The sequence below is a fragment of the Aspergillus homomorphus genome (genome assembly GCF_003184865.1).
Source record: "Aspergillus homomorphus CBS 101889 unplaced genomic scaffold BO97scaffold_15, whole genome shotgun sequence".
Classification (NCBI taxonomy): domain Eukaryota; kingdom Fungi; phylum Ascomycota; class Eurotiomycetes; order Eurotiales; family Aspergillaceae; genus Aspergillus; species Aspergillus homomorphus.
The window spans coordinates 46938-69066 of record NW_020291901.1 but is presented as its reverse complement, the minus strand read 5'-3'; the positions used below and the strand labels follow the sequence as shown (position 1 = coordinate 69066).

The 22129-nt window shown below is 47.9% G+C and overlaps 10 protein-coding genes across 10 annotated transcripts; 4 read left to right on the top strand and 6 right to left on the bottom strand.

Annotated features, from left to right (window-relative positions):
* Positions 1 to 583: 583 nt before the first annotated feature.
* BO97DRAFT_413771 (uncharacterized protein) lies at positions 584 to 1243 on the bottom strand (the record flags this gene model as incomplete). Its single annotated transcript, XM_025696310.1, has 1 exon — positions 584 to 1243. One exon carries the CDS (start codon positions 1241 to 1243, stop codon positions 584 to 586), a length of 660 nt encoding a protein of 219 aa, XP_025551995.1.
* Positions 1244 to 2579: 1336 nt separating this feature from the next.
* On the bottom strand, positions 2580 to 3565 carry BO97DRAFT_424020 (FAD-binding domain-containing protein; the record flags this gene model as incomplete). Its single annotated transcript, XM_025696933.1, has 3 exons — positions 2580 to 2798; positions 2943 to 3117; positions 3171 to 3565. The coding sequence occupies 3 exons, from the start codon at positions 3563 to 3565 to the stop codon at positions 2580 to 2582; spliced, it is 789 nt and encodes a 262-aa protein (XP_025551994.1).
* Positions 3566 to 4480: 915 nt separating this feature from the next.
* Positions 4481 to 5119, bottom strand: BO97DRAFT_413769 (uncharacterized protein; the record flags this gene model as incomplete). Its single annotated transcript, XM_025696309.1, has 3 exons — positions 4481 to 4671; positions 4726 to 4841; positions 4929 to 5119. The coding sequence occupies 3 exons, from the start codon at positions 5117 to 5119 to the stop codon at positions 4481 to 4483; spliced, it is 498 nt and encodes a 165-aa protein (XP_025551993.1).
* Positions 5120 to 5803: 684 nt separating this feature from the next.
* BO97DRAFT_413768 (uncharacterized protein) lies at positions 5804 to 6511 on the top strand (the record flags this gene model as incomplete). The annotated part of the gene is made up of 1 exon (XM_025696308.1): positions 5804 to 6511. The coding sequence occupies one exon, from the start codon at positions 5804 to 5806 to the stop codon at positions 6509 to 6511; it is 708 nt and encodes a 235-aa protein (XP_025551992.1).
* Positions 6512 to 8451: 1940 nt separating this feature from the next.
* BO97DRAFT_450834 (uncharacterized protein) lies at positions 8452 to 9107 on the top strand (the record flags this gene model as incomplete). Its single annotated transcript, XM_025698950.1, has 2 exons — positions 8452 to 8840; positions 8930 to 9107. The coding sequence occupies exons 1-2, from the start codon at positions 8458 to 8460 to the stop codon at positions 9105 to 9107; spliced, it is 561 nt and encodes a 186-aa protein (XP_025551991.1). The 5' UTR covers positions 8452 to 8457.
* Positions 9108 to 13371: 4264 nt separating this feature from the next.
* On the bottom strand, positions 13372 to 15684 carry BO97DRAFT_442719 (amino acid transporter). Its single transcript, XM_025698292.1, has 10 exons — positions 15205 to 15684; positions 15127 to 15140; positions 15007 to 15079; positions 14625 to 14956; positions 14426 to 14569; positions 14160 to 14374; positions 13910 to 14107; positions 13833 to 13860; positions 13661 to 13776; positions 13372 to 13608 (listed from the first exon to the last, which is right to left on the bottom strand). Exons 1-10 carry the CDS (start codon positions 15393 to 15395, stop codon positions 13525 to 13527), a joined length of 1395 nt encoding a protein of 464 aa, XP_025551990.1. The 5' UTR covers positions 15396 to 15684; the 3' UTR covers positions 13372 to 13524.
* A 1969-nt stretch (positions 15685 to 17653) lies between these two features.
* On the top strand, positions 17654 to 18298 carry BO97DRAFT_434010 (uncharacterized protein; the record flags this gene model as incomplete). Its single annotated transcript, XM_025697647.1, has 1 exon — positions 17654 to 18298. One exon carries the CDS (start codon positions 17654 to 17656, stop codon positions 18296 to 18298), a length of 645 nt encoding a protein of 214 aa, XP_025551989.1.
* Positions 18299 to 18719: 421 nt separating this feature from the next.
* BO97DRAFT_405120 (uncharacterized protein) lies at positions 18720 to 19590 on the bottom strand. The gene is made up of 2 exons (XM_025695117.1): positions 19499 to 19590; positions 18720 to 19445 (listed from the first exon to the last, which is right to left on the bottom strand). The coding sequence occupies exons 1-2, from the start codon at positions 19549 to 19551 to the stop codon at positions 18761 to 18763; spliced, it is 738 nt and encodes a 245-aa protein (XP_025551988.1). The 5' UTR covers positions 19552 to 19590; the 3' UTR covers positions 18720 to 18760.
* A 257-nt stretch (positions 19591 to 19847) lies between these two features.
* On the top strand, positions 19848 to 20472 carry BO97DRAFT_442717 (RNase H1/viroplasmin domain-containing protein). The gene is made up of 2 exons (XM_025698291.1): positions 19848 to 20055; positions 20129 to 20472. The coding sequence occupies exons 1-2, from the start codon at positions 19988 to 19990 to the stop codon at positions 20238 to 20240; spliced, it is 180 nt and encodes a 59-aa protein (XP_025551987.1). The 5' UTR covers positions 19848 to 19987; the 3' UTR covers positions 20241 to 20472.
* Positions 20413 to 21110, bottom strand: BO97DRAFT_405118 (uncharacterized protein). Its single transcript, XM_025695116.1, has 2 exons — positions 20985 to 21110; positions 20413 to 20926 (listed from the first exon to the last, which is right to left on the bottom strand). The coding sequence occupies exon 2, from the start codon at positions 20880 to 20882 to the stop codon at positions 20673 to 20675; it is 210 nt and encodes a 69-aa protein (XP_025551986.1). The 5' UTR covers positions 20883 to 20926; positions 20985 to 21110; the 3' UTR covers positions 20413 to 20672.
* Positions 21111 to 22129: the final 1019 nt, after the last annotated feature.

Here is a 22129-nt window from a genome sequence, read left to right as displayed (position 1 = left end):
GTGGACTTGGCCGGAAAAGAGAATGGCTGATTCCAGTTAGGGTTCTGAGGATCACGGGAAGCTGCACCGCCGGAGCCAACCAAAATTTCGAGGATCCGAGGCCACTCCTCTACGTTATTATGCAGTATGGACTCATTCTTCATAGATCTCAAATAAAAGCATGTTTACTAGCTTGGTGTGCAAATTCAGCTTAGCGCATCTAGTGATGAAAGGGCACTTCCTTCCTTCTAACAAGGTCTAAAACAAGAAAGCCCTACTTGTCTGAGCTAAACGATGGGACGTCATATATCGCTCTTTACTCTCTTGCCATATATTATAGTCAGTTTACTGACTTTACACTTTATCATAAATACCAAAGTCTGGATATACAATCTTAGATTCAAGGTAGATAATATTTAATCACTCTGGCGTGCCCTCAAAACAAGGTACCAACCAGGGTATCTTTCATATTTTTCATTATTTTCCTGCTTTGCTTGAATTCCCTTTCCAGCCGTTACTTACCCGCACAAACACTCACTTCCCAATTCTTCCCGCCACAGTATCAACCTATTCCTGTATTTAGGAAAGAAAAGTCAGCTCGATCCTAGCGGCGACTAAAAAAAGGATCGCGATCAAAGGAGCCATGGCGCCTGGACTGTCGCTGATCCCGTAGGGATTCAAGGAAGCTTTCCATAGGCTGGTTGTAACCGTCACGGGCCTGCGCAAACCACTCGGTCTCATCGCGGTGCGAATGGATCGCCGGCTGCGGCGAGCCGTGGCGGGCGGAGTCGCGGAACATGCGCACGCGGTCGCCCGAGATCACCACCGCGCCCCGGGGGTCCCGCTCGGGTTCCCTGTACCGGGAGGGTCCGTAGCGCGAGGAGGAGGATGAAGAGCCATAAGGGGCACGCTGGGATCCGTGGCGGGAAGATGAGGATCCACCGTGGTGCGAGTGCGACGATGACCCGTGGTGACTGTGACCGTGGCCGTGGCTGTGATGGTCCTGGTTGTGGCCGTGGTCGTGTCCGTGCCCGTGGTGAGAGGACGTCTGCGGAGACGACCGCCAGTGATCCCGCAGGAGGCGCGTGGAGAAACCCCCCATACGCTCCTGGGGCACCTGGCCCTCGTCGATTAGAACCGTGTCCACCCGTGTCCCGTGCGGAACCCGCTCCTGGCGGAGCGGGAACGAGGTGTACTGCACTCCGTCGAACGTGCGGCTGACTGGCGTCTCGCCTGCGAGGTTGCCGAATGGGTTGGTGGCCATTGTGAATGTTCCTGGGGATTGTCTGTACCTGTTAGCGAGACACAAATGCAGATTGCTGCGTCAGGTTCTTTGTGAGATTTAGATCCAGGATGATTCATGCAGATCACGCTGTGAGTGATGGGATCAATCTCTCGAGCCTACAGGCAATGTATTAGGTGCTACTTATAACTCAGGTTGGAGGGGACTGGGCTGGTCTTGCTATAGCACTTAAGAGGAGGGTCCCGTAGATTAGGCAATTTACATTGAGGATTCCCTGCAGGTAACAATACCTGAAGATTGGAAACTTTGGCAGAAAATGATCGTATGGGCAAATGTCTTTATGGTAAACATCCATCTTCTGGAGAGCTTCACAAAAGTGCTACAGACAAAGGAATCTACGGAGAGATGCTATCACAGATCAAGCATACTGGAGGATAGTGCCAGTACAGACAAAGGTTGTTCATCAGACAGTCTCGGATAAGGACTATAGAAGCAGGCAGCTCGTATCGCGTAGAAAGGCTATTTACCTGAGAGTTTCACACGGAAATGAGGGAAGAAGAGCGAAAAGTACAGCTAACGATTCGCATTATCAGACGCATGCGCAAAGAAAACACATTTACAGGGGATCATCATGGGGATAAAAGTAACTGTAAAGAAGGAAGGCTGTTCGAGAGTATGAGGGGGTTGCGATAGATAGGGTACAAGCACTGTACTACTAAACTTATGCACTATAGGAATGGAGGACAAGGCTCTCTGGATGGGCTGAAGGTTCTCGCTGGCTGCACAAATCTGCATTGATAACCGTCCACGATTACTCTGCAGATAAGCAATATTATAATAATCATTGATGGTGTAGCTAACATGCACCAGCAAGCAGTACCGAGTTCCAGAAGGCTCAACCGCTTCGTTTATTCATTTATATGTGGCTGAAGATAACCCAGGCCAGCCTTGCTAGTTACATGCAACCACATCCTACAGATAGAAGAGCGTGGGATTAGGATCTTTCTTACCCTTGCAATACATTATCCTTCTCATGCTTACTTTTAAGTAGGACGAAGTCTCTTGTCACTCCGAGTACTTACTGGGAACAGATGTTCATAATGAAAACTTAAAACTTGATGACCTTAGACGATTTCAATCTCTCACCTTGTGTCCACTACTCTTCCCAGTATGTCATGTTTTCAGGGATCGATCTTCCATTCGTTTTCTATGTATTAGATCTGTCTCCGCATCCCTACTCGGGCACACTCGGAATTCGATCGGACGCGGCTGTTTTGTGGTTCGCCCTGTACTGATGTTCCAGCGGGCCTACTGAAGGACAAAAAAATAAACACTCAGATTGGAATAGTAGCACGAGTCAGGTCTGGTCCTGGTAGAAGTACTGCTGGGTCCAGCCGTTGTACGTGGGGATCCAGGAGTACTTGAGCGAGGCGAAGATGCCGCGCGAGCCCTTGGGCAAGGTGTCCGCGTTGACGGACGAGAGCCAGTTGTCGTCGGCCTTGATGAAGCGCGTGATGACCGTCACGTCGTCGCTGAGGCAGCCCTTGGACTTCTTGGCGGCGATGTCCAGGTTCTGCTAGGTGACCATGCGTTGCGCCTGGGACTGGGCGTAGTGGAGTTAGTTCTCGCCGGCGCCGGCGAAGTGCTCGATCGGGAGGAAGTGCTCGCAGTGGCCCATGGATCCCCGGTAGCAGATGCCTTGCGGCGGGGTCGCGATGACGAAGTTCTTGTAGTCGTAGCAGACCGAGCCCCGGTCGCAGGAGCCGCAGTCGTTGGCGCAGGAGTCAGCGAGCAGTTCTGCACGGCGCTGTAGTTGCTCGGTTCCCAGGAGGCGACGCTGAGGTTGGGCTTCAGGATGAGATCTTGCTTCTCGGGGGACCAGTCTAGCGTGGGGCCTAGGATGTTGATTTGTTCGTACTAATCGCTGATTTCTGCGATCTGCTGGTACAGCTCAGTGATGTTGCTCGAGCCCTGGACGACTCTCATGGTGCGTTTGAGGTAGGAGAGGGCCTCGGCTTGGATGGTGGGTTCGACCACGATGCCCAGGGCACCGATGCCAATGCTGAAGGCCTTGACGAGGTCCGGGTTAGTCGCTTTGTCCATGCTGTGGATGTTTCCTTGGGCGTCGAGGACGCGAAAGCCAATGATTTGCATCGCAAGGTCTTGGTGCTGCTTGCCCTTGCCGTGGGCGCCCGTGGTCACCGCGCCGATGTAGTTCTGCACCATCTCACTGCCTAGATTGTGCACCTGCAGGTCCTCATCGCGGAGGGCAGGGATGAGGTCGATCAAATCCCAGCCGGCGCCGAAAGTGACCATATTGAGGGCTGGCTTGATAATGAACATGATCGACACTCGCGCCTTGAAGGTTGGGGTGCAAGACTCAATCACAGTTCAGAACAATACGAGGGGTTGGGCTCTTATAACGCGGCATTGGCCTTGGTTGGCCCGCACTTTCACCTGAAAGTCAATTGCAACGACAGTTATTCCACCCAATACATGCATATCAATGATTGGACCTGCAATAAGCGGTTCTAATCAAGATGATACAGTGGCTCAGGCCTACTTCTACAGAAACTGACCCGATGTTCTATCCCAAAACAATATTGGCAGGAATTCATTGAGAAAGAGCTCTAATGTGGCAATATCTTCGACCCTCGCATTACGTAGGGCGAAGATCGTTCTACTCCCTTTGAGGTCTCATTCATTTTAGTCGCTTCCCTACTCACACAATGTCATTTAGTATTGTTAGCCCATGTGAGCGATAAGAGTGCACATGGTGGAGGACCCTTGAAAGTCAACATTCCGCAGATCGGAGACCAAGCCACCAAGGGCCAGACTCGACTCGGCGTCCTCTCGGCATCGGGTGAGGATTCCCGATTCCAGAAATCTTCTTTAGCTCACCTTGTATTACCCGAGAAACCCAGTTTATCCGAGGAAGTGGCTTCGGTCCGTCTATTTGAATTCCAAACCTATAGTCCATATTGTCGGCTAATCTGCCTCAACTCGTGGTCTTCGCGGCTTACTGTAGTTTCCCAGTGCGTGCCAGTAATATAAAGGTCTACAGAAACATCAAACAGTGATTAGAAAGTCGGGTTTAATTTATACAAACTATAGTGTATACTGAAAACAACACACAAACACGACACGGAACCCAAAACACCTAGCACAACAAACACATCAGACAACAGGCAACAGACACGAAGAGAGAAAAAAAGACAGACGGAGTTGTGAAGGTTACACGACGCCCTCCTCGACCATTTAAACGGAGCGTGTGCGACGCGTCGCGATAGGCTTAGGGCTGACTCGTCGAACTAGGGGCCGGTCCAAGATCCAAGGGCCACGTCCATCGAATGCGGCCTTTGATGGCTCAAGGGGGCGAAGCCGGAATATAGGGGCAGGCGCAGGCGCCCGACGAAACCAAAGCTTGGTCCGCTGCCAGCGGCTTAGAGCTAAATCACATGTTAATTCATATACTTCTTCATTTGAGTCATGATGGCTATTACATGATCTATCAACCGGCATGGGTGCCGGCAAAGATGGCGGAAGGCGTAACATATTCAGCACAGCCTCCAGGTCGTGACTATCGGTTACATTGTACGTAATGTTTGGTAGTGCGTAACTAGAAAAGAATCTCAGAATTATTATCCTACACCTACTTGAACAGAGACAATTGAAAAGAGACGGTCAAACAGACATATAGACATACCGACGCTCAAGTTGTGTCTTCTTCTTTATGAAACAATACCATCCCAGGAGTCCGACAATAAATGTGACAAGGCCGAGGCCAAAACCGATGATTGTCATAATGGCCGTTGGCCCAAGCGTGGTCCAAAAGGTCACAGGTTTACCAGCAATAGCGCTGGGTGTTGGTTGGGGGGTAGGAGTGGAAGCAGACATTGTCTTGAATTCGATGCAAATTAAAAGCTGAGACGTAATTAGATTCTATTTGACGTAGGATTATTTACAGAAGATGAAGAGGATTCGTGTGCTGTAAGTCTAATTAAGGGACGCCTGCATGCTATCATCATCTAGAGAAGGAGCAATGTCCAACAGTTACCTAACTCTTCATTTTAGAGGAGTAGAGTGCTTCATGGATGAGAAGGAGCGCCGTTAGGCTGTGTGGTTATCTTAGTACAAGCATTTGATTAAGCTTTGCTAGAATGAGAGCCAAGTCTAACTCATCGAAGCTTGAAGTTTCCCTTTTAGGGAAAGAAGAAGTGCAGGTGAGTGCTCGGCGAGAGGGTCCTTTGGTATTGAATTTCAATAATGCAAAAAAGAGACACATGGGAGAGATTTTTAAGCCAAGGACACAGCGACCCACGATATCAGCCTCGCAAGCTCCCAAGACAATTGTGCACATAATGCGGTGAATGTGGATATAGTAATGATGACGATGATACCGGAAGTTTGCGGCGATTGACTGTTTCAGCCGACCAGACCAGAAGACCCCCACCTTCCGATCTTTCTCTGCAGTATCTTCTTGAGCTCTCAAATGATTTAGTTACAAACAATAACCAATATTTTCCAAATCCATACCTATAAGTTCTCTCGAGCCCGAATACGTTCTCAGACACATTCGAGATGGAGGTGACCTTGTTGAACTTTGTCCCTTATGCCGCCATCAACTTGGCAACTGGTGCAGCAGAGCGCCCCCTCATGGCTCTGGCGAACCTGCTCGAGCGTAAGGGAAGATGGCGACAAGCCCAGCGACTCCGCCGGAAACAGACCTATTTCAAAACACCTTATGGATACCACTGGAAATTAATGGAGAATCTTCTCAAAGTTGATCAGAGAGTCCTGTTCTATGCTATGACACACGTCCTGGAGCAATCTCAACGAAAATTGGCCTCTTCAGTATCAGATGACAAAGAAAAACAGAAACACAAAGTGGATGAGTATGAAGAGGCTGTTTGGTACGGGGAGCAGGAAAGGCAATCTATCCTTGCCTCTCTAATGGACGGACCCTTGAAGCGAGCCTACCTTTTGACTCATAGCCAACCAGGCTGGCACCTTTCCGAATGGCAGCGAGCCCAGTGTGCCGCTAAAGGCGGATGTTGTGCTAGAGCTTGCGGCTGCTGTGCGAGGGCAAGATGCGCCGTCCTCGCAAAGTCTTACTACGGTCACTGCTTGTCTACCTGCGTCTGTTGTACTAAAACCCGGGGCTTCAAAGTCCCACTGGACGAATGGTTCGAAGATCCGATGTTGATAGATATTGACATCAAGGACCGCAGGTGGAATAAACGTCAATACCGGTATCAGGTGCTTAATGCCTACATTTGGGGACTCTGATGTATGTAGCATACATGTTTTGAGTCTTTTCGCTTGATGACTGCTTTGCTTCTCCTTGCCCGCTATACCTTCGGAGGCATGCCCATGTCCTGGCAAGGAGTCTCAAAGGATTTTATGAGTTGTCTCTGTTGTGATAATCGCACAAGAATGCAGTTCGTGTTAGTTGTTAATGCAATAAATTGGTATTTTCTCTCCGATTCAACATGCATTAAGCGCTGTGATGTTGAGCTTACGCCAGGCTTAATGTAGGCACGATGTCTGTTAATATAGGATCGCTGATCGTATCTCTCGCGAAGCTTTTGAAAAGGCGTCCCTCCGTGGAAGGTAGTAAATCATCTGTCATATCCATTGACTAACCGGCGAAGTAAATCTAATCATAATGTACATCTTATCACTTTCTCATGATAGGTCTAAGCTTTCGCGAAAGGAACTGCAACGGGTTGCAACAATTATATCCTTACAAGATAAGAACAAACGATCACATCTTTGCCGAGATCTCAATACAGTCTATTGATAATACCAGAGTATCAATTCTTTCGTATGTTTAATTGTCTGCGAAGGTCCATATACCATTCGAATCGCTCTTATATTTTGAAGCTATAGCGGTCGGTCCTGAGGAGATAAATCTTGTTCACGGTTAGAAGGGAAGGATTCTTCTTCGGCTCTTCCATTTTGTTTTGGATCCAACTCGCCGCTCGTTTGAGCTCGTCATATTCTTGCAGATACTCTTCTCAAAGAGCTACCCGCAGAATATTTCGACATCATTTGACAGTCTATTTCCGTAGCCGGGCCCCCGCAGGTATACAGAAAACTGTGGCATTTCCGCGTCAAGTTGAACCATTACTGGTTCTAGCCTTTGTACGGTTCCTTACCTCATGAAAGTTTACCACAAGAGCTAGGGGAGGGGCAATTGAGAATGGAGCAACAAAGGAAGTAAGAACGAACGGGATTGACAATTCTGCCGAATCGGGAATTAAGGATGCGGCAACAAAGAAAGTTAAATTGAGCAAAACTGACAATTCTGCTGGGGGGGTTGAGAACAAAGGAAAGCCGAGTCCGGGAAGAAGGGATGGTCATGTAACCGTAGACTTGGCATGCATCCTTCTTTGTCTGAAGATCAGCTTGAAAGAACATTTATACTTCCCAACTCCTGAAATCAAGCAGACATGTGTAAGGAGTCAAGGTGAAATGTTATCGAGTATAATTCTCTTGTTTCGACCCTTGACAGCATAAGCTAAAGCCTTGATGGAGTAAACTCGATTACCTCAATTCCCAGATGTTTTGTAGGGCTAATCTGATCAAAGTAATATGTTCGGAACTGTATCAGCGCCATATGCCAAAGATCGTTGACATATTGCGTCTCAATTATCTGATTTATACTATAGTAGAGACATTGCAGTCAGATATACCACCTTTCCGGCATAGGAACTTCTTCGGACAAAATCAGTAGCATCCATATTTTTTGCACTTTTGGTCTTCGAGGGATAACGAGATGGTCATAGCGCGTGGAATAGTGTGGAAGAACATTTGATACTGTTTAGCTGTACATATTCTGATTCTGAATCATAAGCCCCCGTGTACCTGGATACAGAAGGTATATCTCAAAGGGGGCATACTTGAATGTACCAACCGTGAGGTCAAGCAGTGCTCTGCGCTCCTTGGAATGTTGCTATTTGATATCACCGTGATAATGTGTTTTATTATCTCTAAGTTTTGAGGGTTTTTGTTACATTTTCGAGATGTGGGGAATGGATCTGAGCCCCTTACTATGGGTTTATCGAGAAACTCCAGGGCCGCCTCCCTAGTCACTATTCCTTAAGGACATATACATGTGCTATAGTTCAACCTTACAGTTGGAAAGGTATATAACACTAGAGGCATTATTGGCCCATAAGCAGACCTTCTCAAAATACACTAAATGTTCTTTATCTTTGCTATCCACAGATATGAGTTACCGTCTTCTCTCGCGCCAGCCCTCGGAAGAGAAGTCACCAGAACCCGAAACCGGCCACCAAATGGATAATCACTCTACCTTCATTGCCCATTTCCTTCTGCATCCTACCACCAAGGTCACGATTCTCTTGATCATTCTGATTCTGAGCTTGCTAAATTTGCCTCTTACAATGATACAACTTGATTCCAGGTCGTGTGTAGCCACGCATAACACTGAGGACACATTCGCCACGACATTCACTCAAGATAAAGCGTTTCAGTCACTTGATCATTCTTATGATCAGCTATGGGCAGACTTATCACTGAACAAGTCAACGGGTGGCCTAATATATATCTCAGAGGATGGAAACAAGGAGAAGCAAGGAGGTATCAGTATGTGAGTCAATGTCAACCATATTGACTGCCTTTTTCGTTTTGCGCGACTGGGAAAAGCGGTCCTGAGTACTTACTGATGGCTTCTAACAGGTTCCATCAACTACACTGCCTCACAGCGATCCGCAAAGCCCTTCAATCTGCGAGTGAGGGTAAAGCTATAGGTATGGATTGGCATGACGATGGTCACTGGCCACACTGTATGGATTACTTGGTCAAGGTAGCTACGCCCAATCAGTTCTCTTCCTTACTGCCTTCTTCGAGCCGCTAATTTTATGTCTCACAGGCGATTCTATGTTTCGCGGATGGTTCAATTGAAAAGCCAATACAAGGGGAAGATGGTAGTGAGTTCATAGATGGATCCAACGTGGTAAGGCAGTGTAGACCCGTACAGCCACTATATGACCTGTACGCAGAACGAGGGGTATAGACTTCCGAATTTTCAGACTCATTGACAACATTCCATTGATTATGTTACTCGAACAAAGGTTCTTTCAGAGAAAGCTCTGGCTGATGGGACATGAACCTGTGCCTCTCAGCTCTTCTGGCTTGTATAAGACAGATCATGTAGACAAGAAGCTACAAGATCGACAGTGGCGTAGCACCAGGGCTGTCTTCTGGCGGTCATCCTCGAAGATACTGCGTTCGCTTAGTGGCGGTGAACTCGAAGTAAAGCACTAAGATACCTTCGAAGCCCTGTCCGCTACAAAAGCACGTCCGACGGCTTCTACTTTATTGCTGCCCTATCCACACTGCTCAACGGGTGGAAACAGAGCGGCGAGGATACCTGACTCAAGCACTTTCAAAACCATATGAGCAAAAACATACAACAGAAGGGATTCGCTGGTGGTCACCCACCCAACTACTAACCTCCCGGCGTGTGGCTTAAGTACAGCTGAGCGGACGGGAAGCCCTGTTTTCCACACCCTGTGGTCGTATGTGCTTGAATTTAGATAGTACTAGCTTATGAAGACTATTAGAATTATTAATGCACTCACGATTTGAAATATATCTTGTACAGTACACGGACCGACGAGTAAGGAAGGGGGGGGGGGGGGGGAAAAAAGAGAGAAAAGAAAATAGTGTCTAAATGATGGATATGAAATCTTAGACCTGGAAAATCCTCAGAAAGCGTGTCAAGAAGGATAATCGAGAGGGGCTTCTAATAAAGGATGAAATATGGGGCTATCCGTCGTGTCATATATCAAAAAAGGCGTATCGGAAAGATAGAATATGACGTCTTTGGTACGGGTGTCTCCGGCTTTGGATGCAACGGTTTTCGCTATGGAAGTAACCGGTTGTGGATGCATTCATTTCGGATGCCACTGGCTAAAAATACAACCTTAATTCAACCACTTTCTGTCACCTCTTAATACAACTTGAGTATTCATCAAAAGTGAAGTTTTACTGCCAATTTGTAATTAGTGGATTATACACCAGTGCTCCCCCAGAATAATCGTTGACCAGATACCAGCTGATAATTTGCGGAAGCATACTATGGAAGATCTTTTTCTCCAATACTTGACCAATTAGTAACACAATCGACTTCTGATACCTTGGAACAAATTTGAAGGTTTTTTACTACAATCCCCTTCCATCAAAAACTCATAGACTTGAAAGTAAACAAGAGAGAGAGGCTTGCAGAGGGTCTTCTGTCGTAGCATATTTCTTAATAACATAAAGAGACAAGACCTTCTCGCCTTCTGGCAATGCGCTGTACCGAAACATCGAAATCGGCGATGCGATTTTAGGATTACTTATGCCAAGTGTACTGACAATTCACCCTCCCTTGAACTTGACTAAAGTTAGACTCCTACGCTAACAGATAATATACCAGGGACAACGTATGGCAAATCAAACAAGGCGAAGTATGAGGTCGGGCGTACTCATACAGCAACTCTGCGCTCGTGCACTGAGTGATGTATGAACGGCACTTCCTGTAGAATTGCAGACTTCTATTCTAATGACGGGCTCTGCATTGCTTATCGCGCTCTCACAGTAAGTTTTGGACGTGATGCACCTGCTGGAGTATGTATGATACAAGCTTTTCAAGAAAGAGTCTGTGCTACATCGCCCTTCCTCATGCGGTTGATTTGATGGCGATAGAGAACATATCTTGGAGGTGTGAACTAAGGCATGTCTTGGGTGCATGGATCACTTCTTGACTCTCTTGGCAAATTGAGACCTTGACTTAGTTACTGGAGAAAGCAGTTATTGGCATTCAGAGAATAGTTTCATGAAGGACGAGTGCAGTTTCCAAATCTCCAATTCAAGCATCCCTATCTCCTTTTCCTTCACCTCGAATGAAGTTTCGCCTCGGAAGCTCTCCGGAGACAGGAGAGCCATGAAGGACCTACCAGATTGTGACAGCCATCATTCAAAGCCTATCAGTTTATTGATGATTGTGGGCTATTCTGTCAGCGCCTTTCCAGTTCCAACACCAACGCCCTCCGCCAGAATTAGCCATGATTCTGCTTCCGGCAGTTCGCTTAGCCTTCTTTCCATCTCCTTCATTTTCCGGATTCAATTGTCTGCTCAGTCGTCATTCACTAATGTACTGCGGCAGAAGCACCTTGACAGCCAACGTCACCACTACGGTCCTCACTTTAAGCCTGAGATAACTATGCGAGCCTGCCACGTTCAAAAGACTCCTTTCCGCCGTGAGCCTGTATTCATGGCATACAAATGAGTTTATGTATATTTTATGCAGTCGTACCAATCCACACCCTGCACATAGCTGCATGATGAAGAGAGTCCTGCTCCTTATAGTATAGATTTCAAAAACCGCGCCGGTTCTTTAACACCACTAAGAACCTAGTAAATACACGTGCTGGCCTTGAGAGATAATCTGTTATCTTATTGTACTTTTATATTGAGCTAAAACGTAACGGGAACCTGAAAACCCCAGACAAGATTTTTCCAAACATCAAGAATAAAGCCGGCGTAGCATATAGTTATATAAGAACATGATTATATGAAGAAAAATAGGTGAGTGCTTTTCATTCAGGGATGGTGGAATAGTTACAGAGATAAATTTCCACTGTTCGATATTACTGCCCGCAGACTAAGTGAGGTTCGAGACCCAATCATGCGCCCGGATTTAAGCTTATCAGCCGCCACCGATGTTTTCCCTCTATTCTAGCCATCATAGCAACAGCCGACCTGTCATATGGCGCGTGGCATGCGCCAATTGTGGGGTTCCAATAGCCTTTCGTGTTGCCCTGCTTGAACAGGGCTTTCCTTGGCTCTGATCGCATGGAAGTTAAACCCAGTCCAGTGGCGTCGGCCTAGATCTATGACCTGTCAATGATGCAAAAGTTCTCTGTCTCGCCTCTGTGGTATATTTAACGTCTGTTGATCCCTACCCCAGGTGCAACTTGTGCATCGCTCCATCAGCATATCTAATTCACAAGATTATATCTTCTCCAAAGACACAAATCTCGAGGCATCCGTAGATCAAACCATTCCCAAGCCATGACGGATATCCCGAACTTCCTCTCGGGGCATTCCTCAGTCAACAGCGTCCCGCGCGCAGGAGCGGCCTCGGAAGAATCCGAACCCATGGAGGACCGGAAAACCGCGCACAAATTTGATGAGGTGCGGAAGGAGCGGGGGATGAAACACGATTCGGACGAGGATTCGCCAGACGATACTGCGTCGCGGGTAGCAGGGTGGCAGACTGAGGGGGCTGGAGTTCCGGACGTGATTCCCGCGGATCGCAAGCAGGAGAGCCGGTATTGGTTGAGGTTGGAGTAGTTGATGAGTTGTCTGTTAGGCGTGGGTCAAGCGGTGGTTCAGAGTGTTTATTCATAGACATCGTGGTGTGCCTTTCTTTCTCTGTCTGCTTGTATTTTTTTTTTGGTGAGGTCCTTTTGAAGAAATAGCTCTGGCAGGGAGCTAGACTGTTCTGAGGTGTAACAATAAACAACCTAATATCTGATGCATCAGGAAGCCAGTCGATGATGCAGTCAGTTCTTTCCCAAACCTTGAATCCTGAGAGCAAAAGTCAATAAGTCTCAGCAACCTGCGGAGTCACTGTGTCTGCACCTGTCCCTTGAAATACTTTATCCCATCCTCATATCCTCTCCATAACTTAAAGGCTATAGCGGTCAACGAATCTCACCCCACCTCGGTACACAATAAAGATGCGGAGTTTGGAGACTGGCTGCGTGCGTGAGGTAAGGCGGATTCTCATCTAGTTACCCCCAAGGTAGAAGATGAGGGCATGGTTTCTGAAAAGGAGTGTGGTTGCCATGTATATCCTGTCGGATTTTCAAAGTGCAGAGCCATAAAAACCTTCGAATATCAGATCGACATTGATTCATTCAGCGCTTGGTGGCAAATTCCGCGTTAGCATTAAGTGAATTTAGTGTATTTGAACTGGATCTCTAGCTGACAGACCTGGGCATCCTGACACTAATCCTGCTCGATAGACAAAGTTGCCTTCGGCGCACGTGATCGACGTGCTATACAGGCGGAGCCGAATTGTGGCGGAGGCTTGGCGCGAAAGCCGCTATGGATATATCCTTCATTGTCTGTGTAAAACTCGGAAATATAGACGAACTCTAGATGCAATATTTATAGCTAGAAGATGCCCAGGTATGTGACGACACCGGCCAAAAAAATATTATACAAAACATGCAAATATATGCAAAAATCCCACATCGGTAATGTACAACCCCTACCGGTCACGCATTGCTCGCACACGAGAAACTCGAGCCATTTGCGTCGTCGTGCAGCGAGCGTCCGGAGACGTATAATCCAAGGCCACACTGAGATTGGGGTTAGTTGACAGTATGGAGCGAACGAATGACCAGGACTTACCACACAGGCGGCGATACCAACGATCAAGGCGTTGAGGATTGTCAACGCAATCTTGCTCGGGGTCGAGAACAGGCGATCCTTGTTGAGGTACAGCCAGAACATGCCGCTGAATCCGACTGTGTTATGTTAGTATCGGGGTGTACTGGTGATAGGCTGGGTTGAATATGCTTACATGTAAACCAGCTGGCGAAAAGAGAGGCCTGGGATGGAATTAGCAAGGTGCATCTCACTTAGACGGGATGGACTCACAATCAGACTGAGCAAGTCGTTGAAGACCGGAATTGCCTCGGCAATGACCCAGGCAACGATCCACAGGACCAGCATCAGAACAACCCAGGAGCCGGTGGCCACAAAATCGCGGCTGTGCATGCGGTCGCTATTGCGGAAGATCCGTACGTAGACGAACTTGCAAGCCACGTGGCCATTTACGACACCACCAATGATGATCTATCTCACGTTAGAAGCTGCTGGGCAGTATTGGTGAGGCACTGAGACTTACAGTTGGTAGAGCGATGCCGTAAGCAATCTTGGCAATCATGGGGCCGGCTGAACCCAGGGCCGGGGAGGTAACATTGGGGCCGGCAAAGACATAAATCACCACAGCGGTGACAATATACAAAACCGTATCGATGCCTTGCAGCAGACACAGTGATTTGGGATAATCGCGAGGGTCCTTGAGTTCGGACATGAAGCCGAAAAAGGCCACGTGACCAGCTACCGATTGTGAGCATAGACCCAAAACACACTTATTCATAAGGGACATACAGAAAGAGAAGACGATGTTGCACACGGCAAGGAAGGCCTTGTACAGGCTCGTGTCAGCCGTGACTTCGAGGGCGCCCTTGTATGGACGCTGGATGCCGACAGCAATCATAACAATCATGACGGCAGCAAAGACACTGATGAAGGCTGTCGGCACAGTCAGGAAGCTGATGCTGATGCGGAGAGTCGTCAGATAACTTACAAACCACCGACAAGTAGGAGACGTTGGCCGATGTCCGCGGCAGAGCCAAGAAGAAAGAGATGACCATGCCAACAACACCAAACACGATCGTGCACGTGCCATGCTCGGTGATCGTGTTCATGGCCACAGTGAAAGTCAAGATATGACTTGCCATGATGAACACCACCAGGAGCAGCTGGCCGGTGCCGAAGAACTCACGGCCGAAACTCCCAAACAGGACCTCACCCGCATCGGCCATGTTTTGGATGTGCGGGTAGGCCCATCTGAACTGGCCGATGGTGTAGCCGGTATAGGTGGCCAAGAGACCCAGTCCCAGGAGGAGAATAATGGCGCTGGGCCAGTTAGTTGACGATTCAAGCAATTACAGAACAACAAGACATACGGAACTAAGCCCAAGACTCCCACGACGGCGGGAAGCGAGAGAATTCCTAGGGACACGGTTTCGGCAACCATGACTATCAAATTAGTAATGGGCAGACCAAGCGCAGTGGTCAGAACTCACGGAAACCACATTGCCTTTGCAGAGAGTCAGTTAATCAGTCATTCGGAACAGCATCCAAACAGGAACGATGCAACATACCACCAGCTGAGCACCTTGTACTTGACCTCGGCATACTCCTCATCACCAAAGGTGTCCTGATAGATGGGACTGCCCTTCCGATCCTCCTGCTTCTCCTCCTTGTCGTTCAAGGCGGCGTCGTACTGAGGAGCGCGATCCAAATCAGCAGCGCCGTGGTCCTCCGAGACCACCGCCGTGGGTTGCGAGATCATCGTGCGGTGTTGTGGAGGGGGAGAGTAGGTGAGCAAGACTCAACTCTGCTCTTCAGCTCTCCGGTCGAGCCGAGGGGAGCGAGCAAGGAATTAAGGATGAAAGAAAAACCGAACGACCTGGGGGGGAGGGTTGCCGATTTTTTCCGAAAGCGGCAAGGCGGGATCGTCCGAGACCAGAATATCCACTGAACACCCGGTACAAAATTAAGGTACAGATGGCTGGCAGATAGCTAGTTTAGCTTCCAGGAGGGCGAATGGAAGAGGTGAACTGGCGATAAACAAAACAAAAATGTGTCGACCAGTCGGTCAGACAGCAGGGAAATAGCAGGAGTGGCCTTTGAGTCACCGGAGCTGGCCACGCATTGCCTCATGGCTTTCAAACTCTGCCAGCCCAGCCAAGTTACATCTAGGTTCCTTCCCCAGCCAATAGTGGCCGCTTAGTACCCAGTGTCCGCCCCGCCTGGGTGGGCTCTCTCCGCTCTGGGCTGGCACTTGTCCACCAATCATTCGATGCGGCGGGAAACCAGCCGGGGGTTTGCCGCTCGGCGAGCTTAAACTTTCTCATCCCGAAGAGGCAAGATCGCCCTATTGGTCTTAGTCAGCTCGACCCCGCTGCCAAGTGCCAAGAGGACCCCTCCTCGCTAGCCAGGTGTTGTCATCATCTTTCCCCTTTCGTCCTTCTCCCACGATCTGCTCCTTCTGTCGGCGGTGATGGTCGGCAGCGGAGGGGCTGATCTGTCAACCTGCGCCAACCTTGGAACTGCATATCCGGTCCCTGACCCGGTATTTGCGCCAGCTGCCATGCATGACTCGCTGATGACGAGAGGGGTTCGTCTCAGGTTTGCCGTAGTGCGCCAGCTCCATTGTTGGTTTCAGGGTTGATCGCTTACAGAGACATAAATGCACGAACTACGGAGTACTACAAGGCATAGTTATTTGGTTATCATTGTCCCTGGTGCACTGAACATTGTAGAAGCTGTCCTCGAACGACTTTTCTCTGCGTATCGGTGCTCACCTCTTTTTCCCTTAGTCTGCCGATAGAAATTTTCACGTCCTCATGTCCTTTCAAAGCTCCAGCCTTGCTACCATAGACATCCATCCTGACATACAAAGACATAGGTGGCACTGAAGGGCGGTCCCAGGCTTCTTAGGTTCTCCTCTCACGGATAACCCTCCTCACGCCGTAGCTGAATTGCCTAAGCTCCCTTCGAACTCGCCTGAAGGAACTGAAAAATCTGGTCAAACCCTCAGCTCAATGATCCAGTGTCCTTCTCCGTCCGCCCCCGAGAACTCGGTCCATTCAACACGACCCATAACCTGTTGCACAACCCTGAAGGCTTGCTGCCCCAGTTCCACGGGTACATAGGCATCATCCGTCCCATGACCTAACAAGACCGGCGTCATCAAGATGGGCAAGGTCCCATCTCCAGCACCCGTTGTCGGCGGCGACCCAGCCCCACCAATCTTCTCCAGAAAGCAATCAGATATGAGGCGCTGCATGCGAGGCTTTTCGGGTACATGCGAGGCTTTTCAGGTTACATCCTCATGAGCCTCTCCTCCGTTGACCCGTTCGATCAGTTCTTCGGCTTGATGGGCGAAGGGCAGCCATCCGCAAAAGCCTAACAGACCGCCTAGCAGTTGGTTGATCCTGTTCGTCGCGCAGAATACTGTCCACAAGGCCACGGCCATGCTCTGGCTGATGCCTCCCAGATAAACGTGGCTTGCCTTCCCATCGAGCGGTTGTATCTCGCTCTCGAGAATGTCCAGGAGATGTGAGACGGATTCTTTCAGGCCTTCTACTTGCAATTCTTGCCGTTCTTGGATATCAGATAGAGAGTATGCGTCGAATCAGGTACACATTTCTTCTTGGAACGCGGTCGTCCAGCGGTCGCGGGACGTAGGGAAAACCCACATGGCCAGACGCGTTTTGCAGGACTAGTTCTCCTTGATAATTTTGCTTTGGCTTTTAAATTATATGAAAATCCTGATCAGTTTCTCTGATGAACATGACCAAATATGACAAAGAAAAACAACAAAAATGGGACCAGGGCGCGTCACGAACACAACGAGGTAGCATAGGAGCGCGGTCATCGGAACTTACAAGAGCCCGGCAGAGTCCATCAGGGTATGAAATACAAATCTTTGAAAGTGAAGCTGGCTAAATTGCAATCTCGAGCGGGTTGTCAACAGACTCCATCAGTCTTCCACTCAAAGACCAACATTTATTGCTCTCCTATCTGCAGTGCATCCTAGAAGAAATGTGCGAAAACTTTGGGGCCAAACATTGTCAATGTCAACAACTTCTAGAGAAGCATGGCTGGATTGAGCCAAAGTCACTGGAATTGCATTCCTGGTGCCGCGTTATCTTAAATTGTCCGGACGATTTATCATCACTATTAGCAGCGGTTCAAGAAGAAAAAAGAAGAGATATCCTCAATACCTGTGCCAACGTTCGTCACTCTGCAGTTCATCGCCGACCACAGGACTTTGAATCGGTCTTTCGGAGCCTGGAAGCTGGGATAGGTCTGGCCACGATGCATCGGGATGCAACTGTTCTTCAACATTTTCAGAGTCTCCAGTCGGACTTCCAAGCCATCATCAAGGAAACTTGGTCACGGAAACATGCCTTGTCGGACAAGTTGCAGACACGACTTGAACGAATCTCGACAGAGCAGGCCCGGCTCAAGCAAACGGCAATGCAGGATGCTAAAACAGAAGTAGACAACTGTTATAGAGAGGCTGGTGCAAAACTTGCAGATTGTGTTAACGCTATGCCACACAAAATGGCATCGGCTGCCGAGGCCATATCAGATAGCGATAACTTCTCCGAACCCGATATCGACACAATTCTGCTAGAGGCAGAAAAGACAGGAATAGCTCCTTTCGCGGAGTTGCCTGGCTAAGCTACATTAACGGCATATAGTCTCAATAGCCCGAGGACTGCAGGCTCTCTTCTGGCCATTGATCACGACCATGAAATATATACTGCTTTGTGGTACTGTTGATCCGTCTCGTATCTTGATGTACTCTACTACTAATGACCGACGACATTACTTTTTCTTCGTTTACTTGTAGTCCAAAAATAGAGCTGAATCATCTGAATATCCAATTTAACTTCTCCTGCTAACTATCATAATCTTCATGAGACTGGATCCCTCCCTCAAACCCGCAAAGCGCCAAAATAAGATGGTTTGATCCATCCTCCCTGTCAACATCTCCGCTGTAAATAAGATGATTCCGCTCGAGCCTTGCCCCTGCAACAGCAGCACGAGCCCGATTCGCATAAATTGGGGAAAATCATCAAGATATGACACCCCCGCTGGCCCCCTCCACCAGGTAAATAACTCATGCTATTTACAGTCATATCAATAATCATAAACCCAATTGATCCTTACTCTTTCCCCGCTTATAGAACCTTCAACGGTAGCCCCGTAGTCAACGACGTTGAGCGTATCCAGTGCTTTTCTCACTTCTTGAAGGACGTCAGCTCCAAACGTGGGATATGCCTGGACCTCTTCCTTGAATTTGTGGTTCTTGTCTCGAAAAAATCCCTCAGCCGAGGCTGCAGCTAAAACCTGACGCACCGCATGCCCTTCAGGCAAGAAGGTTGCCGATCTGATATGCTCAGTTGTGAGACAATAGGTATTTCTATTGACATATTTCCCTGTAACAGGCTTGGGATGCGGGTTGGTTTTAAGGATTTCCTTGATCTGTTGGGCCATTTGGAATTCTAAACAGGCGACGGTGCACATATCTGCGAACCTTGCGAGTTCTATTGCAGCTGAAATTTGGTCTTCCGGCACTTCCACATTAAATTTAACCCGGCGGATGTATATCCACTGCAAGAGTGCTTCGAGACTTTGCGCTGAGACGACACCTTCAACCTCTTCCAGGATGGCTGTCTGCTCTTGTTTCTCCTTGAATTCACCTGTGAACATTGCTTGGAAATATTCGGAATCTCTGCAGAGAAGTTGTTTCGAAACCGTGTATTCATTGTTGCCAGGATTAATTCGAATCTTGACGCAGGGACCGTGATATAGTGAAAGTACGCTGGAAATGGAAGCCTTTAGACATGCCATTTTTAAGATTGGAGTTTCACGTACGATTTCACAAACTCTGTCGCACTTGCTTCAGATATGTCGGCTATTGAGATCATTGTGTTGAACCTTAATGGTGTGATTTGCACGAACGTCAGAAAAAGCAGACTAAAGTTGCTAAGAAACGATGGATGCCAAGGTCATAAAGAACACAACTATGTCAGGGAATTTTGATTGTGTAATGAGTCTCAAACCCCTCATTCCCGAAGCTGAGCGCACGGTTGTTTGTTCAAAGGAGTCACAAGGCCTCTGATGTGTAACTTGGCCATTGGCCGCACAGACAAACAACTCTTCGGATCCTTAAATTTTAAGAATCCTGAAATCAAGCCTTGTGTGCCACGCTACATCCTTTCAGCTTTGTCTCCCAATGGTACATATTGGGATATTCCCTACAATTTATTTAAAGGTTAAAAAGTCTCGATATCCTTTCGATCGCTCGGTCGATCTATTTTCGCCTTAAGACTAAAAGATTCTGTGCCAGACTTAATTCTACCCATGCCATCGCAAAGATACTATGCTGTTGTTCAGGGTCGTTCTCCTGCCCCAGGCATTTTTCTGACCTGGTAAGTGGTATACCACGACTGGAGAGGATCTGGTCTAATTAAAGCATTCATCGCCGCTGACGACATAACTTAGGGATGAGACGAAGTCTTTAGTCAACGGCTATCCAGGCGCTAAACATCAAAGCTTCTCAACCCTTGATAAAGCTATCGAATTCTTGGTCGAAAACAGCGTTCCAGAAGAGTAGAGAGTGATTCGAGGTGTCTCGATTGAGAGCGAGAAAGATAATCATTGATCTTTATACCCTTGCTGGTGTAATCAGCACGCCACTTATGTACCGTTATCTACATTATGGTATACATTAAATTATGGCTTTGGAGAGGGAGGGCTCGAAAGATATTAAGAAATATCCGCAAGCAGTGTTCATTCCTTGTCTCTGCGGACCGTCTATTTTCAGTTATATCGTCGTACACTATAGCACCAAGCTAATGATAAAAGACTGCACCCCTTCTGCAGGGTATAGCAACGTGATTAATGGCTAAAAACAGAACCCTGCATGGATAACAGTATCGAACAAGATTTGTATAGCCCAATGTGTCTGTGCATAGCTTTTTGTAGAGTAGTAGTAGTATTATCCCGTAGGAAGCAACCAGGTGGAATGTCTACCAAAAACCGCTCTTTAGCCCGCGGTTTCTGTTGTTGCTAAATTGTTGCCGTAACATGCATTGCAGTATAGTTCGTCCCATTTCTCATCGATGGTGGTCACAAGCTTCGCAGTCTTTGTACAGTTGCATCGAGTGCAATAGACATTCGTGGCTTTCGATAGCCTATGCTGCTGCATATTTCCTCGCGGTGGGAATGTCTTCACTACATCATCCAATAAAGGCATGGTGTACCAACAGGAAGGCCGGCGCAAAACTAATTTCGGTTTGGCTAATGATACATGACTTCAGCAACGAGAAAGAGACAATAGTATAGGTATTAGACTCACACTCTGATTCGTTGGCTTCTTCAAAAGCGTTATCTTCACTGCGAGGCAGTTTTCAATGAAAGTTGGGAGGAAGATGCGTGTCTCTTATGTCTTAGGCTCTCTTTTAGAGGCGTGGGTTAGCTTGACTTGCTCCTCCCAGCATATCTCAGTATTACGAAACGCTCCTGCAATTCGTAGTCATGCGCGTAGGGTGATCGATCTGCGCCGGAAGGCTACCCCGCTGTCACTCCAATAACTGTGGGTCGATGTCCAATCAAAAAAGGAGTAGCCCCCTTTCGTACTTTCTAAGGGGTCTAAGCGCTTGTGTGGTTTATCTGGACATAAGATGAACGAATTACAATTAGGAACAGAAAACTTAATGTTACATGTTGGGCACCTACTTTTTGTCGGGCTGAAGAGTCCCACTACGAGGAGCCCCGGTCGAGGGACAACTGTTGAGGGGTATTTGGCTATCTACGCAGAGCCAGGACCTTCGCGACGTTCCACTAAACACACTCACCTAATCGTTAACTGCCGTCGTGTACATTATTGTCGCTGAGTAATAATGCAACCTCGCCGCTAATGCAGTATCAACCTGCGATGTCAAGGAAGCATCTGTTCCCACCATTGCTGTCCCGGGCAGCCCCCCACTATGGTCTTCACCGAGAATTGCTAATAGGGTAGCAAAAGATTCTGGCCTTATATACATAGCTCAGAATGCTGCTCGCCTTCCAGAATCTCCACTTGAACCACTTTTACGCGCTTTGTATGACGGACCCTTCATTGATCTTTTGACTGATCAAAATATTATTCGGAAACTTTTATCTCTTTCGAACTGATGCCTAGCAAAAAAATGGACTGGAACCTTTCACGATTAATGTTGCAGTTGAGAACAACACTGCCATTTTTTGACGCATAGAGACAGAAACCAAAAGGCACATTGGACCACATGAGCTTATGGGATTCGGTCACGAGTTGGAGAAGGCGTACACTACAAGCTAGATATACGGCATTACTAGGCATCACAGGGCCATCTCATATCGGTTTGGTGTTTAAAGGCTCATGCTGCGTTATGAAACAGACGGAAGTTAGATCTCTCTTTCCATAGGCTGATGATATTATAGCAAGTTTGTATCTCAAGCCAATGTTCTAACTCATTGCGAGGG

What these genes read in the sequence shown, in the direction of transcription:
- BO97DRAFT_442719 (XM_025698292.1), bottom strand. Translation starts at nt 15,395, where the DNA reads ATGATCTCGCAACCCACGGCGGTGGTCTCGGAGGACCACGGCGCTGCT. An exon ending in CAACATCGTCTTCTCTTTCT is followed by an intron (nt 14,375 to 14,425) that starts GTATGTCCCTTA and finishes CACAATCGGTAG; the next exon opens with CTGGTCACGTGGCCTTTTTC. An exon ending in ACGGCATCGCTCTACCAACT is followed by an intron (nt 14,108 to 14,159) that starts GTAAGTCTCAGT and finishes AACGTGAGATAG; the next exon opens with ATCATCATTGGTGGTGTCGT.
- BO97DRAFT_405120 (XM_025695117.1), bottom strand. Translation starts at nt 19,551, where the DNA reads ATGATCTCAATAGCCGACATATCTGAAGCAAGTGCGACAGAGTTTGTG. An exon ending in GCGACAGAGTTTGTGAAATC is followed by an intron (nt 19,446 to 19,498) that starts GTACGTGAAACT and finishes TTCCATTTCCAG; the next exon opens with CGTACTTTCACTATATCACG.
- BO97DRAFT_442717 (XM_025698291.1), top strand. Translation starts at nt 19,988, where the DNA reads ATGCCATCGCAAAGATACTATGCTGTTGTTCAGGGTCGTTCTCCTGCC. An exon ending in CCAGGCATTTTTCTGACCTG is followed by an intron (nt 20,056 to 20,128) that starts GTAAGTGGTATA and finishes GACATAACTTAG; the next exon opens with GGATGAGACGAAGTCTTTAG.
- BO97DRAFT_405118 (XM_025695116.1), bottom strand. Translation starts at nt 20,882, where the DNA reads ATGCCTTTATTGGATGATGTAGTGAAGACATTCCCACCGCGAGGAAAT.